Below are 17,655 nucleotides of genomic sequence, written 5' to 3' on the forward strand. Positions count from 1 at the left end.
TTGCTTCCTCGTCTGATGGGATACTCAGGTGACTGAAATCACAGCCTTAAACTCAGTCGACAATGAAACTGGGCTGATGGTTTCTGTTGCTGTCAGTTCTGCTGCAAATCATGATAATGAAAGAGTTGAAGGCAACTTAATCAGAGTTAGTTTGAGGTTTAAAAAACAGGGTCAAAATTCACAGTTTTCTACGACGGAGTATTAGGGCCAAACTAAAACAAAAAAAATTGGAAATTACGAGAATAAAGTCATAATATAATGAGAATAAAGTCGTAAAATTACGAGAATAAAGTCGTAATGTTGTGAGAATAAAGTCGTAATAGAATAAAGTCGTAATATTATGAGAATAAAGTCGTAATATTACGAGAATAAAGTCGTAAAATTACGAGAATAAAGTCGTAACATTACGAGAATAAAGTCATAACATTACGAGAATAAAGTCGTAATGTTGTGAGAATAAAGTCGTAATAGAATAAAGTCGTAACATTACGAGAATAAAGTCATAACATTACGAGAATAAAGTCGTAACATTACGAGAATAAAGTCATAACATTACGAGAATAAAGTCGTAATGTTGTGAGAATAAAGTCGTAATAGAATAAAGTCGTAATATTATGAGAATAAAGTCGTAATATTACGAGAATAAAGTCGTAAAATTACGAGAATAAAGTCATAACATTACGAGAATAAAGTCATAACATTACGAGAATAAAGTCATAACATTACGAGAATAAAGTCGTAACATTACGAGAATAAAGTCGTAATGTTGCGAGAATAAAGTTGTGACATTACGAGAATAAAGTCGTAATGAATAAAGTGGTAATTTATGAGAATAAAGTCATAATATTATGAAAATAAAGTGGTAATTTATGAGAACTCTAACAGGAAGAGCAATCTTCTCCCTGTGTTAAAATGAAGAATATTGAGCATCTTGTGAAGTTATATTTATATATTTATAATATATTACAACTTTATTCTCGTAATATTACGACTTTATTCTCGTAATATTACGACTTTATTCTCGTAATATTACGACTTTATTCTCGTAATATTACGACTTTATTCTCATAATTTTACGACTTTATTCTCATTACATTATGACTTTATTCTCGTAATTTCCTTTTTTTGTTTTTTTGTTTGGCCCTAATACTCCGTCGTAGTTTTCTGCATTGTATCTTTGTTTACAACAAATCTTTTAGTGTCTTTGTATTACCATGTTTTTGGTTTTTTTTTTCTTTTACAAATACAAATTCTTTTCTGCAAATGTGCAAACATGAATTTGTCAGGCAAACTCCTATCACACCGCTACAAAGCTCAATTTCCCGCCACAATCTCTGGAAAGGGTAATTGATTGAGAGACTCAGTTCACAGACTCCTGTGTCAGCCCACAGATTTGTGTTTAATCTGTCATATCCACGTTATCATACCAACTTCTGCTCAAGTTTACAGGCCTGGTTTAATCTGGTAGCGTAGTACAGGCCTTCGAGATTTCATTCTATACATATAGGTGTTCATCTTAAATATAATCTTGATAATAGAAAACGATACTTGGTACAAAAGAGTAATAAAAGACTGGGAAAAACTGTACTTTTACTCCCAAAAAGGAGTTATTAAAGATCAAAGCGAGATCTCTACGGGCCTCACTCCTTAGCAGAAGCCTGCGGAAAAAAAACAAGGCAAAATAAATGGTGTTAAACAGCTTCAAACAGTAATAATGATGATTTATATTCGGAGACAATGATCATTTATGTACCCTCATTTTCTCAAGAAAGTTTTTGGTTCCTCCGAAAGCTCGCAGCAGTTTGGGTGTCGGGGGCTTCGGTCCAAACAGGGCCAGGCCCTTCTTCTTCTCCTCTTCTGCTTTAGCTGCCCCCGGGCCCTTGGCCTTCGTGAGGCTCCTACAAACACAATCACACAAACATTTATTGGAGAGGTGGTCAGAGAGAGCAAGGAGGTAAAAGGCTTGATTTGTATTGGTAGCTAAACATTACATCTTCTCATGTTAATAATAAATGCCACATCCATGAGGTAAACATGAGACTGAGCACATTCTGCAACCACAGATCCACAAGATCTTAATGAGAAGAAAAAAGAAAAAAAACAGCAGCAAACTGTTGTTTTACTGTGTTTTACAGTCGGGTCCTGGACTCACCTGCCCTTCCTGGCCAGGACCTTCTGAGACTCCGGGTAATGCACCAGGATGTCAAACAAGTCCCTCTTCTCCAAGACGAAGAGGTTGGCGAAGCCGTAGGCTTTGACATTAGCCGTCCGCCTGTTGCCGCCATCTTTGGAAGATTGTAACAGACTAGGACAAAGAAAAAAAAACAACATTACAACAGCGTTACAACCTGTCATGGATCTAACTGAAGGAGGAATTCTATTAATCTGATCCCAAATCAGATTAATAGTGAATAATCGCTCAAATGCTCCCTTTTTGAGTGCATACATTTCAACTATTGATTGTACATAAATCGAAATCATCCTGCAAATACAATATTAATTGTCCATTTGGCAACACTGACGCTTGAAGAAACTTAAATACTGACAGTTACTGCAATATTTAACTTTCCTTGAGGGATTAACAAAACATTACTGAACTGTAGGCTGCACTGCCTGCAGGTTTTATGTTTAATCTGTGTGTGTGTGTGTGTGTGTGTGTGTGTGCGTGCGTGTGTGTGTGTGTGTGTGTGTGTGTGTGTGTGTGTGTGTGTGTGTGTGTGTGTGTGTGTGTGTGTGTGTGTGTGTGTGTGTGTGTGTGTGTGTGTGTGTGTGTGTGTGTGTGTGTGTGTGTGTGTGTGTGCGTGTGTTAGTACCTACCTGATCTCTCCAAACACGCAGCCGGCCTTCAGCGTGACGAACACGATGCTGTTATCAGGTCCTCCCACCACCTGCACCGCTCCAGCTTTGATGATGTACATCTCCTTACCGATGTCGCCCTGCAGAAACATCAAACATTGACACTGAAAGAAAATCCTGTTTGGATTTTGGAGGGAGAGTTTGCAACGTTCACGTTAAAGTACTCACTTTCTTCACCACGAAGTCTCCCGGCAGGTAGATGATGGACTTGAGCCTCAGCAACATGTCTACCAACATCTGCTGGTCGCAGCCCTGTGGAGACATTTACAGAAATGACCAGTCTTTGGTATCGTGCCGATGCTGGAGGTGTATATTATATATTTATATTCCTGTACCTGAAACAGTGCAATCTTCTGAAATGTGGCCAGATTGATATCCACTGCGATAGCGGTTCTCATCACTAGAGGCATCTTATCCAGCAGCTCCGACTCATCTGAACATCAAGATGGAGCAACAGCATGAAGCATGTTTTTGTTTCTTATAACCAGTACTGGAGTTGAGGGGGGATGAGGGGGGATGGCATCCCCCCTGAAATAAAAACGGTCAAAATCATCCCCCCTGTAAAACTGCCATCCCCCCTTTCCATCCCTTATGTCATTTCATCAATGAATGTGGTTTTACTGCTATTTCAACATTTAGAGTCATCACCAGAAAAATAACACCAGAAAAATAACTTATTTGACAATTTTCACCTGTTTCAAGTAAATTTTCACTTTAAATAAGTAGAAAGATCTGCCAGTGGGACAAGATTTATCTTCTCATTACAAGCAAAAAAGTCTTACTAACTTATTTTAAGTGAAAATCTACTTGAAACAGGTGAAAATTGTTGTTTTTTCCAGTGATGAGTCTTGTTTTAAGTGTAATGAGATTTGTTTTACTAAAATGAGACATTTTAACTAGAAATAAGACAAATATTCTTGTTAAGGTTTTGAGTTTTTGCAGTGATCCATTTTACTTATCCTGTGAAGGACAGAGTCATATTGATAAGTTCAGAAAAGTGTTTTTTATTTTTGTGTTTTGATGTATTTGATGTAAGCCCAGTGGATATTTAAAGCTTACAGAAGTCATTCCTGCAGTATTTCTGCAGGTGTTTTGGTCAGTGCTATTATTTGTAATATATTATATTATTTGTAATCAGCACAAATTATCTGTACCCATATGATAAAATCCACCATCCCCCCTGATTTTTTTTTACAACTCGAGTACTGGTTATAACCAGACTAAGTATTATGTATTAGAGAGGGTGGGGTTTGTGATACTTACCCAGCATGCCCTGAGCGTCCCAGGTGTACGTGTACCAAGTACGGATTCTGTTCTGCACCAGGACAGGAATGTTGTTGGCCACCATGTAGGCTACGGTGTTGTCCATGGAAGATCGGAAGTACGTCTGTCCTGTCGTGGCTGCACCTATGACATCTCTCATCTGAGGAGATGTGATGTGAAGCGAGAGAACTGCTGTTAAAGACCGGTCTGGAGCTAGAACAGCTGTATTTTTACATGTTAATGAGCAAAAACTTTATTATGACACCAAAAGGACATGAAGCAGAAAAATGGGAACTAATGTTAGAATAGAGGGCAAAGGAGCTATTTAAATAAATGATATTGATAGTAAACAGACAAACCCAGGTTTATCTTTATGGGTTAAAAAAAAAGGAATCTGTCAAATCTGCTGTCTTGTCATAAATCTGTAGAAGTCAAATGGTGATGTCACAACAAAAGAGGAAAGTTCCCGGCCTGTTCATACAGAACTGGATCACACGTAGATGTTTGTAACGGACCGCTGAGTTTCCTGCACTAGGGACTTATGACAAAATCGCAGCAACTACACAAGACTTAGTTTTTATTCTCTTGTACATATAAAGTTAAAATGAGCTGGATTTGTTTGCAGAGACCCTTTTATGCACTATCACCGTGCAACAAGACTGCTGAAACTCTCAGCAGATTTAAAATCGAGGTTAAAAGACCTTTTATTTCAGTAATCTCCCACAATGCACCGTAACTTTTTTTCTTCCATATCATCTGTTTTCTTTTTTTTAACTTATGTCTATCTCCTTTTAATTTTGTTTATAGCTAAAGCTTTTTTTCTTTTTAATATTGCTTTTAACGTGCCTTGCTGCAAACATGAAATTCATATTTAAAACTGCTGAATTCACATAATTTTGGTCCACAAAGTTTATACTCCTGACCATCTAACATGAAGCCATGTAATCCAGCTACCATCTAATATAGTTGTTTTTTTATTTAACTCCAGAAACTTCCTTTTTGTTGTTAAAATACTCCATTTAACATGCTTGATGAGCTCTTCGACAGTCAAGACCTCACAGGGAACCAGGAAAATACACCAGGACGATGGACTACGGGGTGTTGAGACTAATTAGAGTAACGTGATTAACAGGACGAGCTTCATTTTCTATTAAAACACAAACTAATTTGTATTTGGTCATTTCAGGATTGGGATGAACTGAGGATGCTGGGGCTACGGCTCGTGCTACAGGGCAGACCCGGGGCCTGTGTTACCTGTCCAATCAAGCTGGAGAACACAAAGACGCCCGTGAAAAAGTTAGTCATCTGAAAGGTAATCTCAAAGACGGTGTGGGGTTCGTTAAGGCCCCCGATGTTGATCAGACTGCGGACAGCATAGTAGTAGCAACGCAGGTACCTGTGGAGAGGGTGAGCGGGGCGTTAGAGGGGCGTTAGAGGGGCTTTCACCAACAGGTAGCTGATTTGGGCTTTAATTTCTAGATTGGGCTTTAGAGGAAGTGGGCCGTCCTCAGTTTTGAGAAGATCTCTTCAAATATGATTCCCCTGATGTCTTGATGCACTTTGTCGTTCGGCAATATCTTAAACTTTTCAATAAAAAAAGTGCATTAAAAAAAAGGAAATGACAAGAAAAGCATAGAATGACATGCTGTATGTCATTTAAAGCCAATTACAATTAATTACAAAGAATAACAAAGAAACGGCACAGACATGCTAAAAAAACAGAAGCTACCTGGCCAAGAATGATGGACATAAAGAATGCCCCAAAAAGGTAGTTCGTCATCACAAAGATCTGTCCGAACATGGAGTCTGGAAATGGCAGCTCAGCAATCATCAGCAGGGACTTCTCCGCATAGAAGAAGCAGCTGAGATAACTGCGGCGGCAGCAGAGATGGACACACCACACATTCACTCTTACATTTCCAGTCATGGAGATTTTGCAGAGCAGCACTCAAAAATGCTCTCTGTCATCTAATTTTATACATGTAATTAAAAAAGACACAAGCAGGGAAAGGGAGCAAAGACATATTAATGCTCAAAAGTTTAACCTTGTCCAGTTTGTTATTGAAATGTTTATATTTGAATGTCTTCTTGCACTCTGAAATGAAATTCTATGCTGTTGATTCTGAATAAGAAAAAATAAATCAATTAATTTATGAAGCAAACTGTTTTCTAAACTTTGGATTCATCAAAGTAGACACCTTTAGCAGAGATAACAGCTGAACACACTCATTGTTTGGCAACTTCCTGCAATGGAAATCAAATATTATTCAGAAAGTTTGTCTCAACTCTGCTGCAGAGGTTTCCATGAATGTGTCACATTTGTAGGTTTCTTTTCTTTCACTCCTCTGTCCAGTTCATCCCAAATCAGTTTGATGGGGTTTAAGTCCGGAGACTGAGCTGGACACTTCACATTTTCAAGTTTACTCTCTTGTCCTTATTTGTCCTAAGGTATGTCTGGCATAGCTTGGACTTATGTGTTGGGTCATTATCTTGCTGCAGGATGAACGCCTGACCAGCCAGACTCAGACCAGAGAGTACTACACAATGCTGCAGATTGTCCTGGTAAAGGTTTTGGTGACTCTCATTCTGCTCAAGTCACCTACAAGTGTCTGTTTTAGATAGAAGGATTTTTAAATGTCTATATACGGTATGTATATGTTAGTTTTGGTTTTCTGTTACATATAATCAGTACTGGAGTTGAAGGGAGATGAGGGGGGATGGCATCCCTCCTGAAATAAAAACGGTTAAAATCATCCCCCCTGTAAAACTGCCATCCCCCCTTTCCATCACTTATGTCATTTCATCAATGAATGTGGTTTTACTGCTATTTCAACATTTAGAGTCATCACCAGAAAAATAACAGCAGAAAAATAACTTATTTGACAATTTTCATCTGTTTCAAGTAAATTTTCACTTGAAATAAGTAGAAAAATCTGCCATTGGGACAAGATTTATCTTCTTATTACAAGCAAAAAAATCTTCCACTGGCAGATTTTTCTACTTATTTTAAGTGAAAATCTACTTGAAACAGGTGAAAATTGTTGTTTTTTCCAGTGATGAGTCTTGTTTTAAGTCTAATGAGATTTTTTTTAACTAAAATGAGACATTTTAAATAGAAATAAGACAAATATTCTTGTTAAGATTTTGAGTTTTTGCAGTGATCCATTTTACTTATCCTGTGAAGGACAGAGTCATATTGATAAGTTCAGAAAACAGTTTTTTATTGTTGTGTTTTGATGTATTTGATGTAAGCCCAGTGGATATTTAAAGCTTACAGAAGGCTGCATTTAACTGCTGCTATGTCATTCCTGCAGTATTTCTGCAGGTGTTTTGGTCAGTGCAATTATTTGTAATATATTATATTATTTGGAATCAGCACAAATAATAGAGACTTTTTTTACAACTCGAGTACTGCATATAATGCTGTAAATTCTGGTGAATGTTTCAGTGAGAGTTTGACTTCTTCAAATTTCTCTGCTGTATTATTGACCTGATGAAATCAGTCAATATCTGCTTATTTCATTAGACGTCAAACTTGAGGTTTTTCTGACTCGAGATGATGGAAGCCCTTGATGTCGTACTTACGCGCTGCCTAGGCCGGAGTAGACCCACTTGGTTTTCCCGATGCCCTGATAATCTGACGCCACGTAGTACACGCAGGCGTTGAGATGGAGCATGAAGAGGAGATAGCCGATGGTGCGAATCACTCTAAGGGCAGAATAGCGGCGTTAGATACTGTAATATCCTGTTCTTCCTGTCTTGGGGGATTCAATTTGCAGAATTTCAGCGGTACAGTGACAAGTACATGGTCTTCCTAGCCAGCGATATCACTGGCAACCTCTTGCTCTGCTCATGTCAGACACCAAGTGCAACATCTTGAGCTTTTCAACTGAGTTTTTTCTTGTTAAAACAAGTATTTTTTTTTAATATTGGCCCGCTCCAGTTTGGATAAACTTTTACATGTGGGAGCAACAGACTGAACAAAGGGATCTGCAGGGCTTATTAACAACAGATGGTCTAATCCTGGATAGGTTTCCGTGGTTACTGGAGTTTTCTCCAGAGAGAGTTGACCTGTATTCCTCCCTGATGCTGCACGTGATATCACTGGCTCAGTTCATACAGCACAAGGTATACACATACAGATACAGATCTACAATGTAGTTCAATGGATGGATGGATGGATGGATGGATGGATGGATGGATGGATGGATGGATGGATGGATGGATGGATGGATGGATGGATGGATGGATGGATGGATGGATGGTTGGGTGGATGGATGGATGGATGGATGGATGGATGATGGATGGATGGATGGATGGATGGATGGATGGATGGATGGATGGATGGTTGGGTGGATGGATGGATGGATGGATGGATGGATGGATGGATGGATGGATGGATGGATGGATGATGGATGGATGGGTGGATGGATGGATGGATGGATGGATGATGGATGGATGGATGGATGGATGGATGGATGGATGATGGATGGATGGATGGATGGATGGATGGATGGATGGATGGATGGATGGATGGATGGGTGGATGGATGGATGGATGGATGATGGGTGGATGGATGGATGGATGGATGGATGGATGGATGGATGATGGATGGATGGATGGATGGATGATGGATGGATGGATGGATGGATGGATGGATGGATGGATGGATGGATGGATGGATGGATGGATGGATGATGGATGGATGGATGGATGGATGGATGGATGGATGGATGGATGGATGGATGGATGGATGGATGGGTGGGTGGGTGGATGGATGGATGGATGGATGGATGGATGATGGATGGATGGATGGATGGATGGATGGATGGGTGGATGGATGGATGGATGGATGGATGGATGGATGGTAGATGGTGGATGGATGGATGGATGGATGGATGGATGGATGATGGATGGATGGATGGATGGATGGATGGATGGATGGATGGATGGGTGGATGGATGGATGGATGGATGGATGGATGGATGGATGGATGGGTGGATGGTGGATGGATGGATGGATGGATGGGTGGATGGATGGATGGATGGATGGATGGATGGATGGATGGATGGGTGGATGATGGCTGGATGGATGGATGGATGGATGGTGGATGGATGGATGGATGATGGATGGATGGATGGATGGATGGTGGATGGATGGATGGATGGATGGATGGATGGGTGGATGATGGATGGATGGATGGATGGGTGGATGATGGATGGATGGATGGATGGATGGATGGATGGATGGATGGATGATGGATGGATGGATGGATGGATGGATGGGTGGATGGTAGATGGATGGATGGATGGATGGATGGATGGATGGGTGGATGGATGGATGGATGGATGGATGGATGGATGGATGGATGGATGGATGGATGGGTGGATGGATGGATGGGTGGATGATGGATGGATGGATGGGTGGATGGTAGATGGATGGATGGATGGATGGATGGATGGATGGATGGATGGATGGATGGGTGGATGGATGGATGGATGGATGGATGGATGGATGGATGGGTGGATGGATGGATGGATGGATGGATGGATGGATGGGTGGATGATGGATGGATGGATGGATGGATGGATGGATGGATGGATGGATGGATGGATGGATGGATGGATGGATGGATGGATGGATGGATGGATGATGGATGGATGGATGGATGGGTGGATGGATGGATGATGGATGGATGGATGATGGATGCACCACATGGTCCTCACCTCCAGATGTAAGCCTTGGCCATGATGCTCTCCAGACGATCACTGAACTCGAAGAACGTGTCCATCTACACGAAAAGAGAGGAAATATGAGGCGGAGAGAAGACCATGTGGTCCGTTTGGACCCTCAACCTCTAGCTAGAATCAACATCTTAGTAAATTCACCTTTAGTATGCGATTGGCTCTGAAAATAGAGCTGAATCCAAACTGAATATACAATAAATCTATCGGGAAAACAGAAATCGCATCAACCTGTTGAGGAGAAACACAGTGAGACATCGCCGACGTTACATCAGAGAAAAGGTCAAAGTTCAGTGAACTCCAGTAACAATACCAGACATCGCTCTGAATCTCTGTAGTGCTTCTTTGTGATCACACGATCTTTCTGAAAGACAGAAGGTGACAGTTTGTCAGAGCTGTTGCGTCACATTTGACTGGGTCGCTGCTCTTGCAGACTTACGATGATGTCTCCCGCTTTGACGAACTGCTTGCGAGGCTGGAACAGGATGACGTCGGCGGCGTAGATGAGGTCGGCCACCAGGTCCATGATGAACCAGTACAGGTTGGAGTGCTCGTTGTGGTAGGGGAAACACAGTCGGGCCGTGATGAACCACAGGTTGTAGTTGATGGCCACGGTCACCACACTCAGCCATGCCACGTAGCGGCGGTCGCCGAAGGGGTCGATGGTGTGTCCCAGTACTGAGTCCATCATGTCTTCAAGCGGCGCCAGCACGAAGTCCACTGAAGACCAGTACGCTGCAATGAGCCTCACTTTCAGGGGCAACTTCACCTGCTTCTCCTCTTCTTTCTTTTTCTCCTCCTCCTCCTTCTTCTTCTGCTCATTTTCCTTCTTTTTCTTATCCATTTCCTCTTTCTTTTTCTTGTCAGCCTCCTCCTTCTTTATCCTGTCCTCCTCTGCTTGTTTGGCTCTCTCCTCCACGACCTGGGTGTACTCATCATTCTTTAGCAATGGGGCTGAAAGGATGATACGGGGGTTACAATCAGACTTTAGCTACTTTACTGAATACTTTCAGTACAGCTGAGAGCAACACGAGGGGCATTACAAACTGATCGTGCAGAATTGGAAAAAATCTAAAAGAAAAACGCTAAAAAACATATGAGAACTCTCATGAATTATATATATATATATATATATATATATATATATATATATATATATATATATATATATATATATATATATATATATATATATATATATATATATTTATATATACATATATACATCACACACCTTCTCATTCAAACAAATGGGAAATGTGTCCAAACTTTTGGTCTGTACTGTATATATATGAATAGAGTAAATAAAATGTAATGTGGGACTAGCCTATAAAGATGCAGTATGTATAAAGTAAAGTAGAACAAAAACATGACTAAAGAATCCATCATAAACTAAAACTTTGTTTTTAAAACCATTAAAAACAACAAAAAAACAGAAAATAAAATATGGACACTTCCCTCACAGGTTATAGTTCATAAGTAAGATCATAAGGCTTCTTCCAGAGATTTTTAGAGTTCATGGTATTAAAGGGCAGCGCCAAGGTTATTAAGAGTTATATAACCTAATTAAATGAACCTTACAACAATTGTAAAGCAGAGCCATTAAATGAGGTGCAGCGTGTGAACATGCTGAGCCTGACGCAGGTGGAGCTGCTGGTCTTGTGAGGCCCAGACAGCAGAGCGTCACCGTGCACAGGCATGCTGGTCATCAAAGTGGAAAAGAGTCTCTGCGTCTACTTGAGAAAGAAGTGGCCACACTCTGGGAGTGGTCCTCACATAAAATGATCAAACACATTCTTTATCTTCCATAAATCTAAATGTGAAACAGTTTGGATGGGTTTGGCTGCTGCACTCCCGTGACGCCGTCGTCGGCCTGATTGAGACTGAAGTTCAGTTTTAAACTCTAGTCTCTCTCTGTCTATGTTTATAAATGCATCGTCACAGCGCCTCGGCGCTCTGGACGTTGTTCACCAGGGAACGCTGAGGTTTATGACAAACACGCTCACGTTGGATGGCGTTGATTGTCAGCAGCGGACTGACACACTGACATGTTTTTATTTATAAATCTATTCTTGGTCTGCTACCTTTTTTATCTCCAGACAAACATCTGTAGAATGGATGTGCCAAATGTGGGCCGACTTTTAAATGTGTGGCTCCATTTGCTTTGAACAACCTGTTCCTGCTTAAATAAGCATTTGGATGAATGAATGAATGAATGAATGAATGAATGAATGAATGAATGAATGAATGAATGAATGAATGAATGAATGAATGAATGAATGAATGAATGAATGAATGAATGAATGACTTATGAATGGATTCGTAATTCTGATATCTAAATTACTGTTAAATGGGCTATCTATGTAAAGCTGTGTGTCACTAATGTACCGGTAGCTATGGAAACTGACACCATCATCACTTTGTGGGCCGACCCCCCAGTAAAGGGTATTAACGTTAAGGATGTTTTGTGACAGGCGTCGTGCTGGTACTCACTGACTGGAGGAGTTATCTCGGGGGATGAAGCGTACTGATCAGTCACTTTCTCCTTGTAGATGTCCAACCTCTCTCTCATTCGTTGGATGATGCTCCTGAGCTGCTCGTCGGAGTACGGGTTGATGACTGTGGGTGGGGGCGGAGGAGGGGGCGCATCCTCCCTGAAAAAACAGTTTTGCAACAGTGTCATTTGTTGCTGTGGACATGTCACATAAATGAATGGCTTCGTGTGCAGCCTGCAGAATAAGAGTGTCGGCAGTGAGACACATGAGGTAAAATGAGCCTGGAGAATTTTTCAGCAGAGATAATAATACTTTAACATACTTTAAAACATTTTCTATCACTAAACCGAGCCAGACTAACATAAACATTGTTGCAATGAAAAAATAAAGACATGAGAAGACGTCTATATTTAATTGAACACTGATGAATAACAAAATAAAGAAAGCTGCAGCTTTCCACGCTCTCTCTCTCTTCCTCACTCTGTTCTTTGGTCATATAATCTTGCAATGCATTAATTAAATAGAAAGGATGTTAAAGTTTTTACATCACAAGTCCTGACCTCTTTTGCACCTTAATTATTTGAGTAACTTCTATGTAAGAGTGACTTCTAATTTCTCAAAACTGCAACCTCCTTTGGCTTCCCATTGAGTTGAAATGGACCTGCATGTCCAAGAAATCACTTGTCCACAAAAATACAAAATATATTAAAAAAATGCAAAGATGCTTTGTTGTAACTTTAAATTAACTCCTAAACGTTATTACTGTTACAAACTTTTGTCTGATGTTGTCTGTGGTACTTTAAGATGGGCAGGTTGGACCCATGTTTTATATTTTCAACAGTGAAGGAGTTGGACAACATGGACGTTCATGTTCCGCCACCTTGTGGACAACATGCGGTAGTGCAACAACAAGGAGCTTTTTTTTTTATTTATGTACAACGGTCAAGGTGATAAACGTAGTTTTAACAGCCACATCTAAATCAAGAAGGTAAGGATTCTTAAAAAAAAGTGGAGTGAGTCGATATTTGAAGCTGGGAAGTTCCTATTTCTGTTTTAAGAGGTGAAGAGAGACCCCTGCAGTGTTGCTGACTGGACTGTGAGAGCAGTAAGTTGCAGAGCTGCTGCCACCTCACACTTAATCTACCTTGAAAGCTGCAGCTTTTCATCTCACTAATGGACCTCACAAAGTACAGGGGCTGCTTCTAATCTCTCCAAAAGAAGAGGCTTCTTCTTTAAGTAGGCTGCATAATTCAGAAAATAAAACCTACCGGCAGAGCCGCCTGGGAGATTTGCGAGGCCCTGTGCGAAATGGCTGGGGGGGCCCTCGCGCGTGCGAAATTTTTGGGTTTTTCGGGTTGGATCGGGTGTCTATATGTGCAAATTTAACTCTCCAATTATCAAAATACTGGATACCTTCCCCCGCCTCACCATCATCTCTTGCCTCGACGCGGGGCCCCACGGCTGCTTGAGACCCGGTCGGATCGGTGATTTTTGTAACAAATGTATCAAATGAGCCTTTCAGAGAGGCATTAAACTCTTCCATTTTCTTTCGTTTTTTTCTTTTTTCATCCCCTGATGGAAATTTCCTGGATCTGTCTTGTTCTCTCGACATTGTGTGACAGTTTGTTCCAACTCCACCGTCTGGATCAGAGCAGCTTGTGTCTGCGCTTGGTCTGATCAGTTGTATTGAACAACAGACACGCGCATCATTGCACATATATTTATTGATATGCACAGACTACACATTTAGGTCTGTAATGGAACGTGACTGTTGATATTTATAAGGGGAAAAAAGGGAAAAAAAACGAAAAAAAAAAAATTTTGAAAAAAAAAAACAAAAAAAAAAACGGCCCATAGCGCGAGGGCCCCTGGGGCGCGAGGCCCCGTGCGGTCGCACGGTTCGCACACCCCTTGCGGCGGCCCTGCCTACCGGTACATGTATAGTGAGAGAGTGATGAATCAGCAAACGGAAAGGAAAAAGTTACAGATGGGCTGCATATGATGAAGATTTTCTTTTTTAATAAACAGGAATGAACGCAAAGAGCAACCGAAGACATGTAGTCATGTAAGATACTCTACTGCAGATATATTTCTGACTCATTGGATCACCGGCTCCTCCTGAGAGCAGTAATCGGCTCATGGACCATGAGTCTAAACCAGTTGTAGATTGAGTAACGGTATCTTCACGTCACCTCATTCCACCTCATCCATCCACTCACCGTTTAGCTCTCCCTGACAAACCTTTATCATCCACCCATGTATCATTCACAACATGTCCCATCTGGGACCCGGTCTGTTCCAGACCAGATGATTGACAGCTGCAGCTGCCGGTACCTGTTGCCTCCGTGGCATCTACAGTCGGGCTGAGCCAGAATCTGCCCCGGTGAGCTCCTTATGCCTAAAGAGCTGAAAAGCTTTTAATCTACTTTTGGGTCATCACCCAGGGATAAAAGATCTCAGATGCTGTGTTCACCTTTCAGTGTTTCTCTCCTGCAACTTACCAGGCTATCTGATTAATTAGTGTACACCGAGTCATTAATTTGATACGGTTTTCAGTGCCACTCTCTGCATAAAGTGTAGTTTGCAGGCTGGTCAGTTTCTCGAGGGGGGAAAAAAAGACTGGAGATGCTCTCTTTTAATGTGGCATCTCCTCATGTGCATCTTCTCTCCAATTAGTTCCAGAGCAGATGACGTGGCACTGAGAGCCGTAGCAGCTACCATGGAGACGGGACTTACCCCTCAGGCCCAGGCTGGTCAGGGTTAGCTGGTGTGGTTGTAGGGGCCGAGGCTGGGGCTGGAGCCGGGGCCGGGGCTGGAGCTGGAGCCGGAGCTGGGGCCGGAGCTGGGGCCGGAGCCGGGGCCGGGGCTGGAGCTGGAGCATCAGCTGGTGCAGGGGCTGGGGTTGATTCTGATCGAATGAAATAATCAACATTATATTTAATCTCCTCCAGATTATAATTACCGTATTTTCTGGACTATAAGCCGCACCTGCATATAAGCCTCATCCGCTCTATTTAAAAAAAAAAAGATACGCAAGCCGCAGATATTTATGTTGTTAGATTAGATATTTACTACATGTACAGAAGGATTTTGAACTGTAAATGATGTACATGTTTGTACCTAAATAGATCTTTCCTAACAGTGTATTTCAACACAGCAGAAACTTTGCTGATTAAAACGGGACAGAACCAAGAGAAAATAACTGGTATTTATTTATTTATCTATTTATCTGTTTGAAATCTGCTTCTACCTACTTCTATCTGCTAAAGAAGAAGTAGCGTATTCTTCTTTGCATTTATTTTGTCTTAGTTTTGATTCTAATTCCGGTTAGAGCGCCCCGAGCGGTGGAAGAAAAATCCACAGAATAGCCGCACCTTTGTATAAGCCGCACGGTTCAAAACCTATGAAAAAAGTAGCGGCTTATAGTCCAGAAAATACGGTATATCAGTTTTCCTTTTCTTTCTGACCCCAAGCTCCCGACAAAAGCTATATCTTTCTAACCCTGGTTCTCCTGTAGATCAGTCAGTAACCAAATCTCTGAGGTTTAAAACCATCTAAAAATCTGTATTTTTCCCGTAAGAAGTTAGCAGGACTAAACAGTAAAGTGATTCACAGTTTCTGGATTGTCAAAAGTCTTCCTAAATTATTGGAGAGACACATATCTTTATGCTCCCTGTTGTCATCTGTACCCCCGATATCATAACTGCAAAAGACCTCAGCTGAGAACTTGACCAGGGGTTAATCTCAACCGTCTGTGGTAGCAGCTCGAGGAGCACCAGAGTATGACAACAGACCCTGGATGGGGGATGTTTTATACTTTTAAAAGAATAATCAGTTTTCTTGTGTTTTAAAACCAGGAATATTCCAGTACAGTCTCATCTGTTACATCAAACATGTGTCACCTCTGTATCTCTGCATGTCTGCAGCTTCACAAGGCTTTATGATCAGTATGTTCTGCCTTTCACGTGCATGTGAAGCTGGTTTAAACCATCTTCACAAGATTCCCAGTCTTTGAAGAAACCTCGGGAACATAAAATAAATGATTTCAGAAGCTTTGCGTTTCATCAAGAACCGACGTTCTGCACTTGGACGTAAAAATAATGACATATCTGGTGCGCAGCTCCCTGGGATACAGCTGGTGCCACACGTCTCGGTCCGCACAGACAGACAGACGTCTGGACGGGCATCCAGCATCTACACATCACTTACCCTGTGGTTTTTCTTCTTTCTTGGCTTCCTTCTCCTCCTCGTCTGGCTTCTCCTCCTACACGACAAATCCACATTTCTCACAGAGTCAAATACTTGGCTCCGTTTGCAACAGCTATTAAAACGGCATTTTAATTTGGAGAGTGGTTTCAAGGAATGAGGACTTCGACCATTTAACGAATAAATCTAAATCAGCCGAACGGACGGGGGCACAAATAAGAAACAACGCTCTGATATAAGGGGGAAATCATTTCTGAGTACTCCATGCTGGACGCGAACTTCTAATATTTGTGGTTCTGCCTGATTTGGGTTTTGGCCTCTGCTGCTGGCACACGGGGAAGCAGCATGACAGAGTATCGCAAACAAATCACTCGGTTTAGCGGGAAGATGATTAATGACAGCAACCCTTACCTTGGCTGGAGCTGGAGCTGGAGCCGGAGGAGGAGCTGGAGCCGGAGCCGGAGCCGGGTCAGGGGTCCCCTTGGTGGTCCCAGACCCCGCTGGCACCTGGGGGCCTTGGAAGAGGCCCTTGAACTTGGAAAACATATCCGAAAAGCTAAAGGCGCATACGTTATATGGTCGCTGACACTCGTGGAGCTGCAGGAGCTCTGCTCTGGCTCCAAGCTCTCTTTTTTGTCATCTCAAACTACCCTCTCCACCGCCTCCCGGGTAAACGTGTCCTCATAACTAGGCTGGCCCTGATGGCATTAGTGCATTTAGCAGCACTAATACTCTCGCACACAGAATAGTCTCTGCCATCACCAGTGACTAATAAACCCATCGCTATCTCATTTAGCATCCAAATAGGCTTATTGGTGACCACTTAAGCAGTGAGGGCAAACAGAATGGTTGTGTATTTACTTATGTCGTATCAGTGGGAGATTACAGATCAACTCTGCTACTACGGTAAAGTTTTGAAGACCACATGGGGGGGCAATAAGTGATCAGAATAACACTCAGAGGTGAAGTAGAGTTCAGCGACCGTGTCTGTCTGCAAACTTAGGATCTTGCTCTCATCTCGCTGCTTTAAGTAGCTTCTCGCTCTATTATTCTTTTCATTGTTTGAATCAAACGAAGAAAATGTCAGAGGA

The 17,655-nt window shown here is 41.6% G+C and overlaps 1 protein-coding gene across 1 annotated transcript; it reads right to left on the minus strand.

Annotated features, from left to right (window-relative positions):
* Nucleotides 1–1,071: 1,071 nt before the first annotated feature.
* Nucleotides 1,072–17,210, minus strand: LOC133423665 (cyclic nucleotide-gated cation channel beta-3-like). Its single transcript, XM_061713938.1, has 17 exons — nucleotides 16,976–17,210; nucleotides 16,568–16,622; nucleotides 15,095–15,266; nucleotides 12,357–12,517; nucleotides 10,303–10,817; nucleotides 10,177–10,227; nucleotides 10,008–10,094; nucleotides 9,846–9,910; nucleotides 7,705–7,827; nucleotides 5,374–5,515; nucleotides 4,120–4,279; nucleotides 3,192–3,289; nucleotides 3,025–3,108; nucleotides 2,818–2,936; nucleotides 2,153–2,305; nucleotides 1,754–1,898; nucleotides 1,072–1,658 (listed from the first exon to the last, which is right to left on the minus strand). Exons 1-17 carry the CDS (start codon nucleotides 17,108–17,110, stop codon nucleotides 1,641–1,643), a joined length of 2,283 nt encoding a protein of 760 aa, XP_061569922.1. The 5' UTR covers nucleotides 17,111–17,210; the 3' UTR covers nucleotides 1,072–1,640.
* Between the last annotated feature and the right edge of the window lie 445 nt (nucleotides 17,211–17,655).

This window comes from Cololabis saira, chromosome 22 (assembly GCF_033807715.1).
Source record: "Cololabis saira isolate AMF1-May2022 chromosome 22, fColSai1.1, whole genome shotgun sequence".
Classification (NCBI taxonomy): domain Eukaryota; kingdom Metazoa; phylum Chordata; class Actinopteri; order Beloniformes; family Belonidae; genus Cololabis; species Cololabis saira.